The following is a 25,189-nucleotide window of genomic DNA, read 5'->3' on the forward strand; positions in this document are numbered from 1 at the left end:
TAACTATTCAAAGCTTATACAGCGTTTATTAGTAAGGGGGTAAGTATATTGGAACCCTCCGGCTAACATAACGTGTGTACTGTGTAGTGCTTGGTACTACTAATATATATTCTGTGGTAGTGCGTGAAAATGAGAAAATAATATTTTGGAATTTAGTCCGCAAATGAAAATACATGCAGCTGTAGTTCAATGCATTTTCTCTCTATCGGGCGACCGGACTCACGTTAGTCTCCACAGCTCTCCCGTAGTCTACGGGGTCATCGACCTTATCAGTTCCGATTATGACTGTGCTGTTTTATATCTCAATATATTTTATACCGATGTCTCTAAATAAAATGTGGACAGAACTTTTGTTTTATTTTTATTAACTAGCCCTTGTATAAGTTGTACCCGTTGGTGGCTCAATACTCAATAGGCAACGGAAATCCATACAACAATAATAAATGTCCTTCTGACTGTCATTTTGATAACTCTTGCCGTCACGAGATCCTGGAGAGGGGTACACGATTTACGCATTAGTCTCAACTTACGCCGCCCCGGAATGGAACGGAATGGAAGCGTCAATTTCGCCTCGTACGAGGAAATTGACACCGGGAATTCTCGAGAATTCGTATCTGATTCTCATTCGCTCGTATTTAATTTGTGTGTACTGCCTACGGAACAATTTATCGGCGCGGAATGGAACGGAAGCGACTCTTTGCAACGAAACTGTACATAGCTCAATGAACTTTATGTCAAATTCAATCCCAGAGAAAAAAAATGGACACACGTCTTTCGCGAAATTCTCGAGAATTCTCCAGTGCCGTCTGCAGATTCCGCGGGAAGTGTCAAGTGGCGCGAACGGGGGAAGTCTAGTCGAGTAAAAGATTAGAAACAGACTAAACAATGTGATGTCCTCATGAGTATGTGCTAGCGAATTCGCGGGAATGCTCGAGCATTCCATTCCGCGGCGGTGTTAGGGTTGGTACAACTAATATATCATATTCTGTGGTTAGGGTAAAACCAAACGAGCGTAATTTTGTGAGTCGCAGAATTTCGGTCGCGTAAATATTTTTTCATACAAATCATAACTCACAAAATTACGCTCACTGCAGCTGAATTTCTGCCATAACAAGATCCAATAGAATCGCTGCGCTGAATAGGCAGACAAATAAAGCGTTTCTATTGGTTTTCAAAAACACATTCCTCGCAACACATCTCTGGTGGAAACGCAGCCTAAGCCTAGAACGAACGAAATGGAAATAAATTATTATTTTTAACAAAAAATTAAAACTGACTTCCAAGGTAAAAAGTATTTAAATATTATAGCAACTAAAAAGTATTAAATAATTTTTCTTATCTAATAGTACCTTTTTCCGATTTCAGCTAAACCTCAACTATTTCTGTACTCAATCTTCATCATTTTGAAGTCGGTACCAGATAGCTGAATCTTCAGTTCTCTGACAGAATATTTGAAACTTTTGGAACTGGCACCGACTTCAAAATTATGAAGATTGAGTACAGAAATAGTTGAGGTTTAGCTGAATTCGGTAAAAGGCACTATTAGATAAGAAAAATTATTTAATACTTTTAGTTGCTATAATATTTAAATACTTTTTACCTTGGAAATCGGTTTTAATATTTTGTTAAAAATGATAATTTCACTCTTTTTAGTTACCTAGTAAACCATCGCGTATATTTAATATTCTACGTATCTTAATTCTTATTACAATTTGTTAAGAGTCAGACGTCGTGCTCACAAATATCAGGTAGATAATTTTAAACAATACATTTGAAAATATCGAAGTGAACAGTAAACACGTCGTGCTAGCCGCTAGGCAATTATTGTACCTATAAACTTGCATAGGAATTCGATCTGTATAATATGTATCAAAATCGTGTAAATAAATAAAAATACATTAAAGTACGAAGTATTTTTTATACTAGTTGCGATTGTGTTTCTTATTCCCTACGAATAATAAATAGTTTTTATTATTCGTAGCTTATTCCCATTTAAGATGTAGATTAGCTATGTATGTCCACACTGTGCACTTTCATCTTCAATTTTCGTCATCTTCTTTCATTCAACTTTCGTATTGGCGCATTCAATAATTGAATGCGTCAAAGAACGCAACGCCAACATTGTAATTTTTAACCAACTTCAAAAACGAGGAGGTTATACGTTCGGCTGTGGATATATATTTTTTTTATGTATGTTCAACGATTACTCCGCCGTTTGTGAACCGATTTTCAATATGTTTGTTTTGTTGTATTAGGTTTTACTTCAATTTGGTACCATGTTCAGAAAAGTGGTGACCTGATGATGGGATCCATGAGTAATCGAGGGGACTCCTCAAAATTCAAATGGAAACATATAGTTTTTTTGGTTTCATATGAAGCATTCCAGGCATATGTTACCAAAAAGTAAGATTTTGCACCAGGATATAGCATGGTTCGAAGGTGGTGAACAGAACTTCTTACTCCTTTTAGATACATGTTTGGGGGTTTCGGCGTTGTCTTAAGAACTGAAAGCGTATACTACTATGCAAATTTCATTAATCATCATCATCATCACCACCATTCCACCATACATTCATGAGTAATCGAGGGAACTCCTCAAAATGTATATGAAAACATATAGTGATTTCGATTTTATGAGGAGTATCATAAGCATATGCTACCAAAAAGCAAGATTTTGAAACTAGGTATAATATGTATATCTAGGTATAATCTGGAATTCTCTTAGCACCTTCGGAACCATTGTACATAATAATTATGTACAATGGTTCCGAAGGTGCTAAGAGAATTCCAGATTCCTCTTATAAATACAAGTTTGGGGGTTTCGGAGTTGGTTTAAGAACTCAAAGCATATTATGCTACTATGCAAATTACATTCATCATCATCATCATCATCACTACCACCAGTCACCACCATGAATTATCTACTAAGTAATTATAATTTATAACCCTATTATTCGTACTTTTAATCGTCTTTAACATCGAAACCCGAATTTGTCGAACAATTTAAAAAAATATAATGTTATTTCAATGTAAGCTTGACTCGACCTAGGTGTTCAGGTTAAATACCAAGTTAGCAATTAAATCATAAGATCTACTATGAGGTTTGTTAGTCTCCTTAAAATTTATAAGGACAATTATTTATAGTTGTATTTGAGCATAATATTATATTATGTTGAACTGATGAGTTTTCATTAGTGTAATGATAGAAAGAAAGTCACTGAACAGAACTTGATTAACGCCAAGCATATGCTTGGCGTTGCTTAAGCAATTCTGAAGTAGTGATATCAGACAATGAGTTCTCATATCATGAAAGTGTATCCTGGATCCAATGTCACTAAGCATTACACATTAGTTTGTACAAAAAACCAGCTTATAAATGACTAAAAAGAGTGAAATTATTATTTTTAATAAAAAATTAAAACCGACTTCCGGGGTAAAAACAATAATAATTTATAATGAACACAAAAGTGTTAAATAATTCTCACTCTTTAACGTGCCTTATGCATAATTCTCCTAAACCTCAACTATTTCTGTACACAATCTTCATTATTTTGAAGTCGGTACCAGTCTTAAATATTAAAAATATTTCGTCATAGAACTCAGCATTCTTAGCTGGTACCGTCATCAAAAATACTGATAATGCTGCTGAAGCCAACGATATCAAAATACTAATTCTATGGCTGAAGCATGAAAAAAGATAATGGCACGGTTAATGTTTGCTGTTTGACAATTGCAAAAGTCGTGTTGTTGTGCTGTTGTCGTGACTCGTGTGTCGTGTCGCGCGAGTTGGCAACGCCGCGACCTCAGTGCCTCAGTGGCTTCATCGACCACCGCTCCAGTGTTGCCACTACAAGCTATTGTCGCCATTCGTTGGGACTAGGTTAGGACGTTTCAACAATGGAAAATGGTCATTAATCATTTACTTGGTATTTTAACTTAGATTATTGACTGTCAAAAATAATAGATACATGTTAGAGAATTCTTTTGATACGTCAATTATTACCAATGTTATAGAATTAAATGAGTAACGTAATTTTTAGGTTTCCACACCCAAATGGTGAAAACGGGACCCTATTACTAAAATTTCGTTGTCTGTCCGTCTGTCAGCCTGGAGACAGAGAGACATCGAAGTCTTAGTTTTAACTATCCTCCTGTTATAAACCCTAAAAACCGATGCTAGGCGAGTGGAGACTTCTCTGCAGTCTCGCAGAACAAAACAAAGTAAGAACATCAATAGTTTAAAGCTTTATAAACATAGTTATTGTATAAAATATTGTTAATTAATAATTATTATAATAAAAATACACAAAATAAACAAAACTTATTAAGTGAATATTAAATTTAAGTATCAGCCAACGATAACATCAAAATATTTAAATTATGTTTGTATGTAACATAATAAATAATAATAGTAAATCATAGATACTATTATTATTTATTATGTTATATAAACACAGCATCGCGTCGCCTTAAACATAAATATATATTATTTTAATTTGTTTTATGCAGTAAAACTGATTAATACGGTAAAATACGTTTAATTATACTTCAATCATATAAATTATGTATAAATTATTTAATAATAATAGAATCTACTTACTAAATATTAAATAAAATAGTCTTGTGGTAATTCGTATTAATATATCTTAATTTATTACTATTGGGTGTAAATAACGTCGTTTAATGCGTTTAAATAATAAAAGAATCCCATTTAGTATTCCATTATTATTTATGCCAAGACTAATTATTGTAGAAATAGATTCCTTAAGTGGCAACCCAGCCTACAACCTACAAGTCGCGCGTTTGCATTTTTTCTTTAGTTGCGTCACAACTGTCGCCGCGAGTATTCTTGTCGCTTGTCGCTAGTGCAATCATTACCAATTATTATACTATGACTAGTGAAAAATTAAGCTCGCAGAAGGTAAAAAAGTTGATAAATTGTGTAATGCCGCGTCGATATTTGTGGGATTTAGAAGACAGTAATTACAAAGACAAGCGTATGGTCGCGAAAGGTTGGAACGAAGTTGCCGAAGAGATGAAAATGCCAAGTAAGGAAAGCGACACCTATAAAACTTTATAAGAACTATTTAAACGTACTTGATTTGTATTTTAGTTCCTAACCAATATAAGAGATGGCGTCGGTAACGCGAAATGACTAGTAATTCAAGCTAATTGAATTTTGATATTGAAATTAAAATTAGGTTTCTATGGTCTATGGATTTTGTTATTATTAAATATCATATAATTATATAATATATAAAGAAAATAAAAGTTCTTGATAAGTTTCTAATATCCAGTAAACCATAGCACGTACTTCAATAACTTAACTTACCTTAAAAATTATACAGTAAGTAGACCAGAAATGATCGAAGTACGTACTACGAGGTTTACTATTATAAGTTACAATGTCCACTTATGCAAATAATTATTTTTTCAGTGCAAATGATTCGGAATAAATGGAAAAACTTGAGAGACATGTACAACCGGGAGCTGCGGAAGTCGCCCGGCCTAGCTAGTCCAGAAGAGTACAAGGGACGTTGGAAATATTTCAGGAGCCTCTCCTTCCTGCTCAAGCCTTGGGAACCCATAGAGACGCAATATCTGCATGACGTGATGGACACGAGCTACGACGAGGATGACAAAGCTTTCATCATCAAAGTTGGCCCCGGCCACGTCGGAAACGGTGACTCGTCTGACAGGCACGACGATGACTTCGACGATGATTCCGAGCCGCAAACTAAAAAAACTAAGTCAGACGACGATGATGATGATTATGACATCATGTTTTTAAAATCCCTCGCCCCCTACATGAGATCGCTCAGCCCAGTTCGAAAGTTACAAGTTAGGAACCAAATACAGGAAATTTTCTTGGAAAAAATTAAAAAATAAAATCCGAATAATCTGTATTTTAAATTAAGTATTTTAAGTACTTACTGATATTAGGTATGTATAAAATAGGAATAAGTAATGTTAAATATTGGAATTTAGAACTTTTGTAATTAAAAAGTTTAAGAAATATGTAAATAAATAAAAATAAAATATGTAAATAAATAAAAATAAAATGTTTTATTCCCATACCGCAGAAGTGGGTCATAAAAATTTTGTCTTTTATTACGTCCATGTCTTTACAGTTTTTCTACTACACGTACCTACACGGATCTATTTTTAAGGGTTCCGTACCCAAAGGGTAAAAACGGGACCCTATTACTAAAACTTCGTTGTCTCTCAAAAAGTATGTTGTATCTCAAAAAAAGCAGGCTGTATCTCAAAAACCGCTATAGCTAGACTTCTGAAATTTTCACAGATTGTGTAGTTATTTCTGTTGCCGCTATAACAATAAATACTAAAAACAAAATAAAATTAATAATAAAGGTGGGCTTCCATACAAGAAACGTGATTTTTTTGGCCTTTTTTGCTCGATTTCAATACTTAATGGTAACAATTAGACACTTGAAATTTATACAAAATCCTTTATTATATGTGTACTTTAATAATTAATAATACTTAATATTTAATTAAAATAAAAAATGAGTGGGGCTCCCATACAAAAAACACAATTTGTGGCTTATTTTTGCTCTATAACGGTACGGAACCCTTCGAGCGCGAGTCCAACTTGAACTTGGCCGATTTTTATTTTTAACCATAATATACTATCTGTATATTTCAAAAATCTGTATCTCTCAAAAAGGACGGGGTTATAACATTAACCCCGTCCTTTTTGAACTCACTGCAGGACTGCCGTGCAGTCACTGCAGGACTGCACGGCAGTCCTGCAGTGAATGGGCATCACTGATTGGTTCACACTTGGTGTTTCCGGCCGGCAACACCGAGTGTGAACCAAACACTAATCAGTGAGGCCCATTCACTGCACGGCAGTCCTGCATTGAATGGACCTCACTGATAATATACAGTATACTTTCAAAAAGGACGGGGTTATAACATTAAAGGGCCCATTCACGGCAGGACTGCAGGCTATAATATATTATTTTATACCCATGCGACGCCGGGGAGGGTCGCTAGTTAAATATAATTGAATTGATGCTGCTTCAGCCTCTAATTCGGCTTTGTAGTAAGTAAATATGTAGTAAGATTCCTATTAATTTTACACAAAGTTAAAATTCGTGCTTAGTAATTTGCGAGATATTGAAAAGTCGTTTTGAACGCGTGTCGCACGAGTTGGCAACGCCGCGTCACGCGAGCGCGATCTCCGTTCGCCCGCCGCGCCGCCGGCCGTGCCGCGGACCGCGACCGCTACCACCGCTACATCGATTACAGCTCCAGTGTTGCCAGCCACGGGCTATTGTAGCCAATTGTAGGGAGACTTCTGCAATACAACCCATCAAGCTCCATAAGCTCACTGCTGACTGCTGAGCGAGACACATTAGAATAACAATTGATTTCCAAGAATCCACGATCGAAGGATTAAGATGTTTAACAAAAAATTGTAAATAAAAATAGCTGCCAACAAAACTAATAATAATAATAATAATAATAATAATAAAGCCTCATTTATTCCTTAACAATTTACAATATTAACATTTACACTTTTAACATTTTTACATATTTTAATATTAATTTATATATGTATCACATTTTTATCATAGCATGCTAATTTAATACCTTGAATTACCTTTTAATTTTTACAATTTCATTTTTCATATCAAATATTAGTATTTAAATGTATAATATTAAGTATTTATCAATTTAATTAAACTTATATTTTAATAATTGAACAATTATAATTTTTAAAGAAACAATTTAAAATTAATTGATTACACCATTTAGAATTAAATTATATAGTAACTTTTAAATTATATAGTATTACATCATTTAAACAATAATTAATATGTTAAATCAAATTTCAATAAACCAATTTGTTATAGCATACTCCTGTTACATAATCACATAATTAAATTAAATTAAATGCATGCAATTTTTACAATTATAAAATACATTTTTCATAGTTTTAAATAAATTTCATTAAACTTCTTATTAAATAATTAAAAATTATAATTTTTGGAATAAATTACTAATATTTTTTACAATTAATTTTACATTTTTATCATTTCAAATATCATTTATATCTTACTTGTTTATCTTACCCAATTGGGTACACATAAAAAATTAAGGATAGTTCAAAATTTTGTGATATCACATCTCAGTTTTTTATTTTATATAATATTTAATTAAAGATAAAGCTTCAACATTTTTAGCAAATTTATACTGGCAAGCAATATTTTTTAGTCATAAGGTAGGTTTGAAACTTACAGTTTTGCGACCTGCAGGAGTAAGCTCATAAATTCTCTCTTTATTTTAATTTCATAATATTCAAGCACTTTATGCGTTTGTTTATTTATTCAATACATTGTTATCTATACAATAAATAAAAAGTTTGTGGTAGATTATTGAAATAGACGAAAAAATTGTGATTCAAACACTACTGTACCTAGTTGGGTACAATGGCCGAATTCACTAGCAAAATTTTCCTTTTTTCAAAATTTTAAAATATTGTGTTTGATAATTTTAACATCGTCTATCGTTATCTAAGGGAAAGCCATTTTGTGCTCTTTTTGTAAATAAAAATCATCATAATATACATCCAGAAAACTTATAAGTCATAACATAGCGTAAATGCCCGCTCTCTTATACATTTCTTTGTCCTGAAATTACAGACATCGTAGACAGAAAAACGCAGGTAAAACAGCAGCTAAAAGATTTGACGGTAGCTAAACCTTGTAAGAGGAATCTATCTTGTTAGTAACAATGAAGCTAGTATCAACTGGAATAGATATTATAATATCTACAAAATTTGTCATTTGCATAATGTTATGGTAACACATTAAGCTAATATACACACTCCTTCGTAGGTAAGAAATATGACTCCAGAAATCACCCTTTATACTTTATACTTCTTATACCTATAAGACATTAGTGGATATCAAGGACGAAAGCTTACTAGCTTCAGCTACAGATACAACTACTAATTATGAGAAAAGACGGAACGAAAATCACCTCTTTGGGTAAAGATGGTGATGGATTTGATTTAATTATTTAAATTATGTTTTTTCTTTTGTTATTGTTAATGTTAGCGTTTGTATTTACCACTTACGACTCTTGATGGTAGCATGGTTCATATTCCGTACATTTTGTCCATACTTTATAAATAGAGGTTATCCTCCTTGTCAGTCTCTAGTTTACCTCAAGATAGTATCGATCACTACCCCAAAAATGTTTCCCAAAAATGTTATAAAATCGTTCCGACATGTAAAATATCATGCAGGAGTTTGTTGTCAGTGCAAAAAATGTAATAAAAAATTATGTATCAAAAAAGTTACTTCTAAACCTTATCACGCCTTTAAGTTGCTTGTAACCCGCCGTTGTACCCAACTGGGTACACCGTAAAGGAGGATTTTTTTAATATATTTTTTTATTTTTCGTTTATTTAACATGTAAACTGCAGATAAATGCAAGTTTTGTTAAAAATACTATTGGTTTCATTTTGGCAGTTAATGGGTTAACATATTTTTTAAATTATCGTTTGAAAGGTAACGTCTTCTCGGCCTCACAGAATAAAAGAAAATACATTATTAGTTTAAAGGTTTATCGACATACACAAATAACAGTATAATTAATAATTATTATCTCTTTTGATATACAATTAATTAAATTAATTACATAATAAAATAAGTATGTTAAAATATTATACAGGTTGTAACAAAACAAAGTCATAATACTTAACTTTTATACTTGTCCCTTATACAGAGTTTACTGTAAAAGTAGCAGGCAGCAGCGGTGAAAGAGCAACAATGTTTTTTACTTTTGTATGAGCAAATGCATGACGCTGGGGCGCTTGCCCATACAAATCGCAAAAAATGTTCTTAGCCTTTATAACACTGCATTAATATACCACCTAAGACGACGAAAGAATTTAAATATAGTAATGATTTGTGATCGACAGCCATAACATCACCTTGTTCCTTTTTTTTACTCAATTAAACACATTAGAGAAGTAACTGAAATAATGCAGTAAAAGTGATTGAAATAATAGTATTTAGATAATTTTAGCAAAATTATAATGTAAAATTGCTGTATTAAATAAATATTTATAATAATTTTTGCATGCTTCAAAAGCAGAGTGTTTGGTACTGTATATAACTATAAGATCTTTGTAAACAACATTCTTTGCAATTAAATGATGATTATGATGATTATGATTATTAAAAAAATTCAATTATTTTTACGCCTCTAGTTCACCGACGCTGCGAATTGTGAAATATCTGCGAAACCAATGGATATTACAGGAAATTACAGGAAAAGAGCGAGATGCAATTTAACGCATTGTCGTGTGGCGGGTGAGACAGTAAATCGGTTCGCTTTGCAGTTCGCAGTTCGCAGCGTCGGTGAACTTGAGGCGTACTTAAATAAATTTTAAGAACAATATACACCAGATATTAATATTTACCTTTAATAAGATTTGCATGCTGTATTAATCTTTGAGAAATTCATATAATATTATCTGTAATACTGTATTATTTAAATGTAGCTCACATATAATACAGTACAACACATATTATATCAATAATTTGCATTGCGTGTAATCCATTGTTGACAAACCAAATAAATTAAGATAAAAAGTATTAACAAATCCAAGAATTTTTATTCAACTGTGTATTAAGCTTGGCTTGGGGTAATACAGATTCCTAATGTGGCAGCCCAGACTAGTCGCGCGTCTCCGGTCTCTATTTTATATTTAGTTGCGTCACAGCGGTCGCCGAGAGTATTCTGTCGCTTGTCGCTAGTGCAATCAATATCAACAATGAGTATTCTACAATTAAGCCCAGAAATGACAAAAAAGTTAATAAATTGTGTAAAGGAGCGCCGGTATTTGTGGGATGTAGAAGATAGTAGTCACAAAGAAGTGCGTATGTTAGCGAAAGGTTGGACCGAAATTGCCAAGGAAATGAAAATGCCATGTAAGGACAGAGCCATCTATACGACTTCATAAGAACTATAACAGACTTCATTTGTGTTTTGGTTTCCAGCCAAAATAACAGATGGCGTTAGTAATAATAGTTTGAACAATATAAATTAATAGAGTCAATATAAATAAATTAGTAGAGAATTTACATGGAGATTGGGATTCTAATGTTTTATTTATTTAAAAACAAAAAATCTTTGAGCAGCGTACTTTAATACTTTTGGTCCAGTGATAATATGTTCATTTTTTATATTTTGCAGTGCACATAGCTAGATCGAAATGGAAAAACTTGAAGGACATTTACCGCCGGCAGTTGCGGAAGTATCCAGACCTGTCTAGTCCAGATGAGTACAAGGGGCGCTGGAAATACTTCAGAAGCCTCTCCTTCCTGTTCAAGCGCTATGAACCTACGGAGACGCAATATTGGCATGACGTGATGGAGCCAAGCTACGAAGACGAAGATGATGATAATAAGGCTTTCATCATCAAAGTTGGCTCAGGCTCCGGCTCCGGCTACGTCGAAAACGGTGACGACTCATCTGACAGGCACGACGATGACTTCGACAATGATTCTGAGTCGCAAACTAAAAAAAATAAGTCAGACGACGATGATGATTACGACATCATGTTTTTAAAATCTCTAGCCCCCTACATGAGATCTCTTAGCCCAGTTAGAAAGTTACAAGTTAGGAACCAGATACAGGACATTTTCTTGCAGAAAATTAGAAAATAACGTTCAAGTATTCCGTATTTTAAATTAAGTCAGTGCTAGTATTGAAAAAATATTAAGTAAGTAAGTATAAGGAATAATGTTAATATACTTATTGGTAAGTAAATGGAACCATGGACCTAAGAAATATCAGATCTTTATAAGCTATAAGGGTCCGAAAGTATGTTTTTATTATAATAAACAATTTTTATTACTACAAATGGCAGAAGTTTTTGTGGACCGTATTAAAACCTTCACCTTCGTTTCTGTTCATAATAAGTCTAAGGTCAAAGAACATAATATATTAGTTGTGCTAATGTATGCAATTTCCATTTCGAATTTCGATGAATTGACTCTCAAGTCTCAACACACAACTTGTGAAGTTGGTAAAATGTAATTTGTAGGTGTTAGCTGTGCCACGTTGTCCACAGGGCACGGGTGATTACTAAATACATAGTAGGTACATATTTACAAAGCCTCTCCTTCCTGTTCAAACCCAATATTGGCCTGACGTGATGGATCCAAGCTACGAACGCGAAAATGGTAATAAAGCTTTCATCATCAAAGTTGGCTCAGGCAACTTTATAAGTTATGAGGTTATACAGTTTATAGCTTGTCAAAAAATAGTAGACGCTGTACACAATAATTTTGAAATCACTTAAAAAGTATGAACACCATATTAAATCGAGATAAGAATGTGCAAGGTGATATAAGGTGTTGCGTTCATACAAAGAGATAAAACCACTTTTCGAGCGTGATAAGGTTTGGAAAATTTTGAAATGCGTCTACTCTTTTTTGAAAGACTGTAAAAATACTAGTTAGGTACGGTACTACGTAACCCAGACCAGGCCATGGGCTGATAGCGTGTCGAGCCAGCCCGCAAGTTGATCGCAAGTAGCGAGTTGAATTGCGACCCCAAAGGCGGCGAGAAAACGCACGAATTGGCAACGCCGCGACTGACGCTCGCCACGGCTTCTACTATAACATCGATAGTGAAATTAATGTTGCCAGCAGGTGAAAATTTCCACACATTGAGAACAAAAATAAAGAGAAAGAAGAACTTCGATATCAAAACATTACGAAATTATATCAAAACATTAGGCATTAATTTAAGAAAAGATTTATCAAAATTATACGCCTAGAAAGCTATTCGCTATGCGTTGGTTCAGCCGCATATATTGCAAGTCAAAAATATATTTAAAATATGTAGAAGTAGCCTTGCAGCAGCCATACATACTTCCAGGATATGCCATCGTTGATAAAAAATTAAAAATCATTTACTTTATAATTTATATTATATATTAAACAGTAAGCTTTGGCTTATAAACGTTCTTTATAAGACTTTGTAAAAGTTTTAAAGTTTTCTGGCATTTTATTGTATTTATATTAAATTGTATTTTATTTTATTGTATTTTTATAATAATTATTCAAATATAAAACTAAAAGGTGCATTTACTATAGGAATACTAGAAAAAAGCTTTTAAAGGTCAATTTACCTTTAAAAGATTTGAGTACATACTTATCAAAAAAAATTATACAAATATTTCAAAAAAATATATGAATATTACTTTTATTTATATTTCAAATAAATTATAATATTTGAATAATTATTTTTAATATTAAGCAGGTTTTGAATTTTTTTTAATAGGTACCTACAGTGTTCAGGTCCTGTGTATTTGATCCTGGTGTAACAATAATATTATGGTGAGATAATTAAATTATTCACTGATAAAGAATATTATATTTTGATATAAAATGCATAATTTAAGAATAGTATTATTAAACTACTGCTAGCTACTTGACGTAAATTGGGAATCTCAGGTTCAAGAATAGAAGGGATGTGCGTTTCACGAACTAGCAACACCAATTCGCCCGCACCCAACTCAGTCGCCACACATTCGCCGCGAGTGACGCCTGTCGAGTCGCTTCGCTTGCAATAAATCATACCTAAGGACAACTCGATAATAATATGGCTGAAAAATCAATTCGCGATGTGAGCATACAGTCAGTAATAGACACTATGAAGAATTATGAGCTGTTGTGGAATCCAGATATCCGCGAATTCAAAAACAAATGCAAGAAGAATGAAGCGTGGATAGAAGTCGCGAAAACACTGCAAATAACAGGTATAGCGCCCTCTATACGATGTTGTATAAACTACTTGCACCAATTTACTTTTTATATTAGTAACAGATGGCGCCAGCTGTATATATTTAAGTAATTTAAATTAGTTTTTTCTAATCCGGGGAATCCGGACGGATGGCAATTGGCAGCCCTAGTTTTAGGTAGGTAGCAGCAGGTAGCAGCAGGTAGCAGCTAGGCCTAACTCCTAAGTGACATCCATCCAGATTTACCTTTTTATTAAACGTTAATGTAAATACTTGAACTCTAGATAATAGAACATAAAATTTTAGTACAGATTCTGTTACTAACACTGAGGTAGTAAGTACGTACGTACGTGGTTACTAATCTCTACCTATGTAAAAAAACATTGTACAGCATTGTACAGACTATCAGTCTACAGCTAAATCTGTCCTAACTCCTAATACAATATTATAAATAATTAATATTTATAAAACTAACAGGTTGTTAGCTTGAATCTCAGACCGAATAAAAAGTCTTTTATTAGGGTTTCGTACCCAAAGGGTAAAACCGGGACCCTATTACCACAGAATAGATAATAGTACAAGTATTGCTATTACTGAGTCTTGATGTCTGTCCGTCTGTCTGTCCGCCTGTCTGTCCGTCTGTCTGTCCGCCTGTCTGTCTGTCCGTCTGTCTGTCCGTCTGTCTGTCCGTCTGTCTGTCCGTCTGTCTGTCCGTCTGTCTGTCCGTCTGTCTGTCCGTCTGTCTGTCCGTCTGTCTGTCTGTCTCCAGGCTGTAACTCAAGAACCGCTATTGCTAGACTTCTGAAATTTTCACAGATTGTGTACTTCTGGTGCCGCTATAACAACAAATACTAAAAACAAAATAAAGTTAATATTTAAGGGGGCCCATACAACAAATTTTTATAAAATTTTCACAAAATCCTCAATTATATGTGTACTTTAATATTAAATAGTAAAATTAAAATAAAATAAATAATTAAGGGGGGCTCCCATACAAAAAACACATTTTTTCCCTATTTGCGCTCTATAACGGTACGGAACCCTTCGTACGCGAGTCCGACTCGCAGTTGACTGATTATATGTATTTATTTATTTGGTCTGCCGTCCGAGGCTTGAATACGCTAATCTCATGAACTACAGAAGATTTTTATGTAATTTTGCACAAATAGAGATCATGGGAATTGGGAAAGACATATCACATAATATGACACTAGCTATTTGACCGAGCTTTGCTCGGTATTCGATAAAACATGAATAAAATGACATTTTCTAAAAGTGATTCCTAGCTAGATCGATTTATCGCCCCCGAAACCCCCTAAATTTCATGAAAATCGTTGGAGCCGATTCCGAGATTCCAATTATATACTTATATACCTACAAAATATATATAAGAATTGCTCGTTTAAAGATATTAAAGATAAGTATTAAGTAGTATATTATATTTTCTTGCGGGAAATTGTATGTAGTTTCCTTCCTTTTTAGGGTGGACCCTATTAGTAAGACTTCGTTGTGAGACCGTCTGTCCGTCTGTGTGTCTCCAGGCTGTATCTAAAGAACCGCTATAGCTAGAGTTCTGAAATTTTCACAGATTGTGTGCCGCTATAACAACAAATACTAAAAACAAAACAAATTAAATATTTAATCGGGGCTCCCATACAACAAACATAATTTTTTTGCTATTTTTTGCTCTAGATCAATTATGAATAATGGCAATAGGTAGGCACTTGCAATATTCACAAAATACACAGTTATATTTATGCTTTAATAATTAATGATAAAATTTAATTAAAATATATAATAAGGGGGGCTCCCATACCAAAAAACACATTTTTTACCTATTTTTGCTCTATAATGGTGCCCTTCCCCATTATAGAGCATTAAAGAACCCTTCGTGCGCGAGTCCGACTCGCACTTGGCCAATTATTAATGCATGCGGAGACGCGCCGAACGTCCTAGTTTTCAGTATAGGTATTCCGTATTAAACCTCAAATGTTGTTACAGTGGACACAGCGAAGACGAAATGGAAGAACATCAAGGATATCTTCAGGAAGGAGATGCACAAGTATCCGGTGACCAGACTGGAGGACTACGACGGGTCCTGGCAACACTTCGAATCCGTGTGGTTCCTCTACAGGCCCGGAGACGCTCCCAAAAAACGGACCAAAAGGGACACAAAAAGTTACGACGACAGTCAAAGCGACAACAGCAGCGACAAATTCTTCGTGAAGACAGAACCGGAGACCGAAGTGTACGTCGAAGATAACAGGCTCCACGATGAGTTCGAGCCCAAAAGACCGAGGGTGGAAGAAGATGATGACTACGACATGATGTTTCTGAAGTCCCTCGCTCCGTATCTGAGAGCGTTAAGGCCTATTAAGAAGTTGGCGGTGAGGAATAAGATACAACAGATGCTGATGGATGAACTGGGTTCGGAGACGCATTATGAAGTTTAACTAGTATATGTAGTAAATAATAATTATATTCAACCTACGTCGTATTGTTAAGGGTACGCAAGAAATAGTTCAGGTATGATAAATATCCAATGTGCAGACGAAGACATTCACAGGATAACTATTATAATATGCGACTATACTGTACTCGGCAAACCGCGAAACGTGGCGGTAGCGGTCATTGACTCCCTGTCGAAAACTTGTCATTTTCTATATAAACCGCGATTGACAGTGAAGTGTCACTCAGATATGGTCCATCGTGATTCGTGGCTTTGTATAGAAAATGCCAAGTTTTTGACAGGGAGTCAATGACCGCTACCGCCATGTTTCGCCGAGTACAGTATAGCGATAATGCATTTTTATATCTGCTGTCAAAAATTTGGAGACAGCAGATATTATAAGTATGCAATTTCTATTGCAACTTGCAAGCGTGAAGAGCCTGTTGTATTATTGCTGTCACGACTCAGGAGATTGAACCTGTCGATAAGCTGTCGATGTATTTTAAGTTTTATGTCGCCAGCTAAAGTGGTAGAGCTGCCTAGTGCATTTTTTATTATAATACGTAATATGATTATCTTAATATATATATTTCTTGTGTGCGTGTGTATGTGACTGAACTCCTCCTAAACGACTGGACCAATTTTGATGAAATTTTTTGTGTGTGTTCGTGGAGATTCGAGAATGGTTTAGATTTACAGTTTGGTCTACTGGAAAATGTTTTTTCAATTAATTTCTTATTTATAAGGAGTTGTTGATTTTGGAATGTTTTACATTAGATCCGGCGGACGGCGCTATCATCGCATTCAATATTATTCTATTTCAATTTTAGTTTGTCCTGACAGATGGTGCTACGATTAATTTGAAAAAAATTTTGTTATTCAATTCATGTGCTGATTAAAATATTAAATAAATAACATACATAGGCTACAATTTTAACCGACTTTCAAAATGGGGGAGGTGTTATGTTCGTTTTCTTATATTCAACGATTACTCCGCCGTTTGTTAACCGATTTTCAAAATTTTTCTTTTGGTATATAGGGTATCATCCCAATTTGGTATTATATTCAGAAAACTGGTGATCTGATGAAGGATCCATAAGTAATCGAGGGAACTCCTCAAAACTTATAGGGAAACATATGGTGACTTCGGTTTCGTGAGAAGTATTCTAAGCATATGCTACCAACAAGTAAGATTTTGCACCGAGATATACCTGGTATACCGTGGTTCGGAAGGTGCTGAGAGAATTCCTGATTCTTTATAGATACAAGTTTGGGAGTTTCGGCGTTGTTTTAAGAACAGAAAGCATATGCTACTATGCAAATTACATTCTTCATCATCATCATCATCATCATCACTACCATATTATACCATTTCATAGTCTTTTAGATCGAGACTCGAGTTTGTCAAGCGATAATTAAAAAAAATCTATATCTACCTAATATTATAAACCTGAAGAGTATGTTTGCTTGAACGCGTCAATCTCAGAAACTACAGGTCCGATTTAAAAACTTATCTCAGTGTTAGATAGATCATTTATCGAGTAAGACTCATCATTTATCGAGAAGGTTATATTATATTATTACTCTAAGACTAATACGACAGAAGAAACTCAGGAAAATGTGGGAAAAACGGGGGAAATATTTTTATGGGAAAATGTACCTACGGATTCTGTAAAATTTCTAATTTACGCGGGCGAAGCCGCGCGGGACATCTAGTAAAAATATATTTTATTATAATATGTTGTTCTTTGTTGTAGTTGTCTAACAATTATACAGTGTGTAACAAAACTAAGTGATAATACTTTAGGGTGTGTACGTGTTCCTTGTAGAGAGTTCACTGTGAAAGTAGCAGCGCTGAAAGACCAATTTTTTTTTCATTTTTGCATGGGGAAACTCGTGACGCTGGGGCGCTTGCCCATACAAAAGTGAAAAAAAAATGTTTGGTCTTTCAGCGCTGCTACTTTCATAGTGGACTCTCTATAAGGAAGTAGGAACACGTACACACCCTAAAGTATTATCATTATCACATAGTTCTATTACACTCTGTATATAAAAAAAAAACTCGTTCATTAAAAAAAATAGAAAAACTTAGAGAGAAAACAGATACGAACGAAAGGAAACGATTTATGTTTATTATAATAATATATGTAATGTGTTTCATTCTTGCTTACGGCCGCACTTCGATCGAAAAACACCTCTGAAAAAAAGGGATTCCTATTTTGCCACAAGAGGAGAGTGATTTAAGCTTCCAAAATTTGTACATAAATTGGTTCAAGCATACACTTTAATTTGCCCATAGCTTAAGTATATTAAATGTATATTAATGGTTTTTAAATTACGCGACAAAAACCATTTTGTCGCTTACGCCCTTTCCATTTTTTGCTGTTCCAGTGCTTATCAATCTCATAGAAAACAAGCAATCTAAAACATATTAGTGATCTGGCTGGGGTGAACCGTGGACACGTCACGGTCCACGGTCCAGCGGACCACGTCACGGGACCTATGTCTAGCTGTCTCTCCAACTGTCATAGCATAGTTCGAACAAATAAGATAGGTCTGCGGTCTTCTGCCAACTGCTTATGATAGTACCATCTAAGACATTGATTCCCAGGCAGATGGCGGACCTACGTCATTCAAAGTCGTGATATGATTGTGTCCTAACTCCTAAGTCCTAACCCGAAAATCTTTGTCCCAAACCTCTTATGAGACTGAAACTTTCGCTCAATAACGGTACGGAACCCTTCGTGCGCGAGTCCCACTCACACTTGGCCGATTTTATTTTTAATTATTAGTTTATTAAATTATTACTAAGTATACTTACCATAGTAGAAATGCTAGCAATGTTTATTTCGTTAAAGGTTAAGTTGTTAAAGCAATAAAGAAATAATAAGTTATTGATATTTTTTTGTTTTATTGTTCCTAAATCCTAATTCTTACTAGGTAAGTACTCTTTTGTGGGAAAATGTATTTAGTAGGTACTACAGTAACAATCAAACCTGGCTGCTCACAATTTGAATTTTCACCATTCTTGCCAATGGTGCTCCGTGCTCTACAATCTTTGTTTTTCTATAAAAATTAAAAACCATATTTTAGTAACGCGAACGGGCAAAAGGCTCCGTAAAAATTCTATTTTGATAACACTAATAATTCAATATTAGCATATTAAAATAAAAACAGAGGTATATACTAACCCCCTTACTAATAAACGCTGTATAAGCTTTGAATAATTATACAGTGTTTTGTCTTCTTCAATCCAATTAAAAATGTCACTTGTGTGACAGGAACAAAACAGTGTATAACTATTCAAAGCATATACTTACAACGTTTATTATTAAGGGGGTTAGTATGTAGAGTTACTTACTCTACAACTTGTAGAGTGCAGACACAAGCTCTCTTCTCAAAATCTAGATCTACAGTTCCAACTTCTATTATAATGGAAGTTGGAACAGACATAACATTACAATCTAATTAGAATTTCCAATCTTTTACGTTAATGCGATTAAGTTACAGTTGTCTGTTTGTCTAAAATTACTGTTTTACGGTATACGAGTTTTTTAGGCGAAGCGTGCTGCGTGGCAACGTCGCAGCCGGTGCAGCGAACACAACCCAAACAAACGTCACGCGGAGCGGCAACGTCGCGGATCGATGCCCCGCCCCGCGCCCCGGCGCACATGCACTAGTGAAGCACTAAAAGCTTAATTACCGTAAATTGGCGTTTTTTAATCGCTTTATCGCGATTCGCAATAAGCGTGCCCTCACTATTTTTTAGGTTTTTTTATTATTTACGATTATTTAAGGCCTTAAATTTTATGACAAAATAATATTATGTTATTCGAATTTCTGTCGACATATTTAAAAAAATTATATCGTTTACTATTTTTATTGTATTTTATAATAGCACTAAGTATACTTAAACCAAAATATTAAATATTTATTTTCGCTTTTTTCCCGTTCCTAGGTTACCTGACTAGTTTTAACTTTTAGTTAATATTTTCTTTTCTTGTAGCTGAAATAAGTACTTATATATTTTAGGGAAGTGAAATGGTGATTTTTAACCTATCGATACTTTGCATCTCCAAGTAAATTGGTTTTAAAAATATGAAATCTACGAGTAACTAGTTTACTACAGCAGCAACATAATCAATATTTTTTTATTTTATAATAAAAAAAATATTTGAAATAAAAATCTTATTTTAATTAGTTACCCTGTCTGTACTCATTTAATACTTAATTAATATTTTTAAATTAATGTTTTGGTCATACAATAAGTATCCTTTTTTTACGATTTATATCTACTTACCTATGTTTTTAACTATGTTATTTGTTCGTTTGCTGTCCAAAATGTTCCGTTGAATTTCAAAATATCTATGTTTTAAAATAGAAAATAGTGAGTACTTAGTAGTTCTTGCTAAAGGGTGTCATTGCTTCAAAATTCTTTATGTTAACATAATAAATCTCTAATCTGCAGTCTATAGTAAGTAAGAATGTACAGTCTACTATTACGGTTGACGTGGCTTACAACAAAATTACACTTCTTACTAGAACTACCTCTGTAGTCTGTTGACGTGGTCACGATTTTTAGACGCAGCTCGCAGGAGTATTTCAAAGTAATCCTAGTACATAGTATTACAACATAATACTATAAGTTATAACATACTGAACCACTGACAACATACTGAATTATAGACTTAAAGTCTGATAATATTATGGGGAACCCTTAAACACCCTTAAGGCGCTGTGGTTGTTGCAGCTACGTAAAATGGGTTTTTTAAAACACGTTTTTAGTAAAGGAAATGTCATTTTTTAAGTATAAAATAAGTACCGTTTTAAAATTGAGAAAATTTCCTATAGGTACGCAAAAGTATATCAGTACTTACACAATTGAAAGAATTCTGCTCGATATAAAAAAAATCTCAAAGATGACTGTTATAACGCTGTTTTTCATAATTAAATCATTTTATGGCTAAATTACACACTTTCTAGAAAAAACAAAAAATTTAGTATATGTGTCGTAACCTAACGTAAACGATTTGATATAATATTTGATTTGTGTAATACTAAAAACAAAAGGTTTTTACTCCTATCTTCTATTATCAAGGCACAGCCAGCCAAGGCGAGCGCGTAACAGCCACTGTACAAGGCGCGCTGATATGAATGTAATTTTAATGTTCTTAAGAGGATTCCACACCGCCATTTTTTCCATACAAACGTTGTCCCCTGTTTCCTCCCTGGATAATGCTAGTAGAGTTATAATTTTTTTCCTGAATATCTACGGCCACTAATACAATGTCCCTATGTTTTCTTTTTTTTCATTATTTAATTATTAAATAAGATATGAACGTTCAAAAACCCAAAAAAATGGCCAGATTTTCCACTGTGTTCAAACGTCCAGAAAACAGATTTGGATAGGTTATACAAAAAAAGCAAAACATAGGAACACAGCTCAAGCCTTTTTTTAATCTTTAATGAAAAAAGTACTTAAATCGGTTAAGTTTTGGAGAAGGAATCAGGGGACAACGAATCGTTGATTTTCTGGATTTTCTGCAGTTGTCTCTATCGCGTTCTGCGGTATAGGCTTGAGGTAAGGGAGACAGCTATAGATATTACACGTACTTTTTTTTCATTTCTCTAGCCGCTGTGGTATCCTCTTAACGTCGATATTCGTACTGACATACATTGACCTGCTTATTTTAGGGACTACTGGGCCTTAAGTATTATCACTAAGTTTTGTTACACACGCCTATATATCATCGGAGCAAAACTTTACTTGTCCGTCATATTACTTTTACAATCTGCCAGACAAAGACACGCAAAAGTTATTTAAATTATAGATTTTGGATGTATACACATTTTTAATAACTGGGAATATGTTTTTGTACTTTTCGTTTTTATTATTTTCGCTATTCGCTAAAATTTCTAATTTCCTTTCATGGTCGTCAAAGATTTTTCCGTAAATCTTTGCCATTGATTGAAAGCTATATTTTAGGGGCATCAGTAATGAAATTACTGTACGAGGGGTGAGACCGGTCTATTCAAGCAAGACGCTTCATTTGTCTCGTCTTTTGTGTCTGAGGCAAGGCTGGGGCCACGTCAGTCTGTCACTCAACGTAGCAAGCGTGCTTCCGGATCCTTAATGCTGTATTATATTTACACATACAATAATAACTAATGTGTCTTCACTCTTGGGTCATATGGAGAAGTATTTCTTCGTCACGCCAGCTTAGAAATTGCTTATACATTTTCCAATTTCCAGGATTTCCATAGTTCTTTCCACCTTTTATTTTCTGGGCCTTTTGGAATTTTATTACCTAATGTACATATTTATCTTATGTGGATACATAAATTGCACTCTAGACTTTGAATAAATATTATACAGTGTGTAAAAGTTCGTTGTGAAAGTGTGTAGAGTTCGTTGTGAAAGTAGCAGCGATGAAAGAGCTACTGTCAACAAGCTTCTTTAAGAAATGCTCGTAATCGTTAAAATTTTCATCGTATCAACGTCATAACTTTGGATAAACAAGAATTAACTCTTTTGGCGCTGCTATTCTGTGGCGCTGCTAACTTTCAGTAAACTGTGTGTATTGTATAACTTATACACAATATAGCTGTTATGTTCCTTATAGGAATTAGGAACATACACAAGGTGTGTAGGAACATACACTCCCTAAAGTATCATCACTTTATTTTACCCTGTGTAGACTGTAGACGTAGAAACTACAAACTAAACACCTCCGGCGTCCCCACGACAAAGACCCCGGTAGGAACGTCAGTCAAAGGCGCTCCACTATCTTATCATCCGGGGGACCGAAATTAAGATACCTTCCCACTAATCGCCCACAAACAATTACAAAGCTCATCTAATCCTAGGAAATACTTCCATAAACCGAAAACATATTGCACAATTAATTAAGGAAGTACGGTATTTAAGATATAGATGCTCATTTTATAAAAATAAAGTGTTTATTTGTTTATTTAATATTTCTTTGTATCGAGAGGCTCCATATCTGAACTAATTCTTATATTTTTTGCTAAGCTATTATAGAGTACGGAAAAATGTAGAGCTCCCGTCAGTTTCTGCTCTGCGCGAACAAAGCCGTAGGAAACCTCAGTATTTATGAAATTCAATTAATTAGGCTGAGTCTGAAGTATAGTTAACTTAAAGTCTGATAATTTCAAACGTTACTAACTGAAAAGTTTATATTTCTTTAATTTTTTTCCTAATATTATGCAAATTCTCACCATGGCTAAGTAGATTACTATGTTACAATTACATGTTTATAACTTATAATCATGTTATAATCATCATAATATTAAAATCATGAGAATTTTATCGATAAAATCGAAACAAGACATAAAAATCATGGATTTGAATAAATATGGATGTATTTGAATTTCCAATAGCCAGTATTACCTTAATGATTCGAATACCAGATTGCGATTTCAATTTTTAATACAAAGTGGTTCCAAATTCCCATCGACAGTAAATATCGACACTTATGGACGCCAATAAATTTGAAAGTAAAGCACCTTTACGTGTATAGTGGATAGTCAAATACCAATATGATATTTCAACGTTATTCTGAGAAATCTTATACGAAAACGTCTAAGATAAAGATCTGATGTTTTTCCTCAGTTCTGGGAACAACCTGTTGGCGTGTGGACTGTCGACCGGTGTCGTACGACGGTGTAATTACGTCACTTGTGACAATACCATTTTACTACTCTGTAATAAAAGAAAAACATTTGTGGGAAAGTTTTTTTCTATAAGAACTAAAAGATTTACGTATAAAGCATCTCTGATAAATATTTATAAAATGTTGTAATAGCTTTAAAACAATAGTTTTAATTCCTTTCTACTTTATCTTGTAACTTTGTGTTATTATTTTGAGATGATTATCACAAAAGGTTTCGATAGCTTTAAGCACCTCACTAGTTTTGTGAAAAATAAAAAATGAAATTGATGATTTTTTTTCTTGTGCCATTTCTACGATTTTAATAAAATAAAAAGTATTTGAACTTAGTAATTAAATTAATAATATCATGATCCAATAATAAAAGATCAGATTAATAAATACTTTTTTTAATGCAGAGCAAAATATGTTTTTCCTGACTTCTCGGTTCAATTACAGTAATAAAATATAACCCTCAAGTCTGCCGCCACCGGTGTTGAAGTACACCGAATAACTTGTAAATTAATTAAGGTGACAATTTTTAAATCCTCTAATTAAATCTTTGAACGGCCTACACAAAAATCTTCTGTCTCGCTCGCACTAGTGTTGGGAGCGTAACTCGATATGCCAATAAATAAAACATATGATGGCGTCTCTCTTCCACCAGTAGGGTCGAGGAAGCTGTCCCTCTTCTCCGTATTATTCATGCTAGTTCGCTTATCGCTGTTCAAATACTTTTGGAAGTTCCCTGTTAACCTTGAATGCTGGAATTCCGCTTAGGACGTAGGGTTCAACTTTTTTAATGTTTTGTTTATGTCGTTTGCGGTTTGACGTATCTAACGAGATTAAAAAACGAATCCACAGTCGAAAATATTAATTTTACGTAATTACTCCTTGTAAGAAATCGGTTTGTTAAACCATATTATAATAATATTTCACAAGAAGACGATTATCTTTCAAACGAGTTTATATTTAAATCAGTTGGTAAAATTTCTGTTTTTACAAAATTCTAATAAATAATAATTAACTACATAAGTCATAAACGTAACCATACTTTTATCTGAAGACGGTACCTGTGCATGCTATAACATTATGCAAGCGTGCACCTTTTTTTCAAATAACTGTAATCTAATATATATAAAAATAAGTCGGGTTTTCCTTCCTGACGCTATAACTTCAGAACGCACGAACCGATTTCCACGGTTTTGCATTCGTTGGAAGGATCTCGGGCTCCGTGAGGTCTATAGAAAAAAAATCAGAAAAAACTTCAAGAGA

The 25,189-nt window shown here is 33.9% G+C and overlaps 3 protein-coding genes across 3 annotated transcripts; all 3 read left to right on the top strand.

The window, feature by feature from the left end:
* Positions 1-4,808: 4,808 nt before the first annotated feature.
* On the top strand, positions 4,809-5,963 carry LOC121732268. Its single transcript, XM_042122091.1, has 2 exons — positions 4,809-5,048; positions 5,438-5,963. Exons 1-2 carry the CDS (start codon positions 4,892-4,894, stop codon positions 5,887-5,889), a joined length of 609 nt encoding a protein of 202 aa, XP_041978025.1. The 5' UTR covers positions 4,809-4,891; the 3' UTR covers positions 5,890-5,963.
* A 4,753-nt stretch (positions 5,964-10,716) lies between these two features.
* Positions 10,717-11,910, top strand: LOC121732267. Its single transcript, XM_042122090.1, has 2 exons — positions 10,717-10,973; positions 11,239-11,910. Exons 1-2 carry the CDS (start codon positions 10,817-10,819, stop codon positions 11,709-11,711), a joined length of 630 nt encoding a protein of 209 aa, XP_041978024.1. The 5' UTR covers positions 10,717-10,816; the 3' UTR covers positions 11,712-11,910.
* Positions 11,911-13,538: 1,628 nt separating this feature from the next.
* On the top strand, positions 13,539-16,400 carry LOC121732395. The gene is made up of 2 exons (XM_042122262.1): positions 13,539-13,813; positions 15,797-16,400. The coding sequence occupies exons 1-2, from the start codon at positions 13,657-13,659 to the stop codon at positions 16,246-16,248; spliced, it is 609 nt and encodes a 202-aa protein (XP_041978196.1). The 5' UTR covers positions 13,539-13,656; the 3' UTR covers positions 16,249-16,400.
* The last annotated feature ends 8,789 nt before the right edge of the window (positions 16,401-25,189 follow it).

This window comes from Aricia agestis, chromosome 12 (genome assembly GCF_905147365.1).
Source record: "Aricia agestis chromosome 12, ilAriAges1.1, whole genome shotgun sequence".
In the NCBI taxonomy this organism is placed as follows: Eukaryota; Metazoa; Arthropoda; class Insecta; order Lepidoptera; family Lycaenidae; genus Aricia; species Aricia agestis.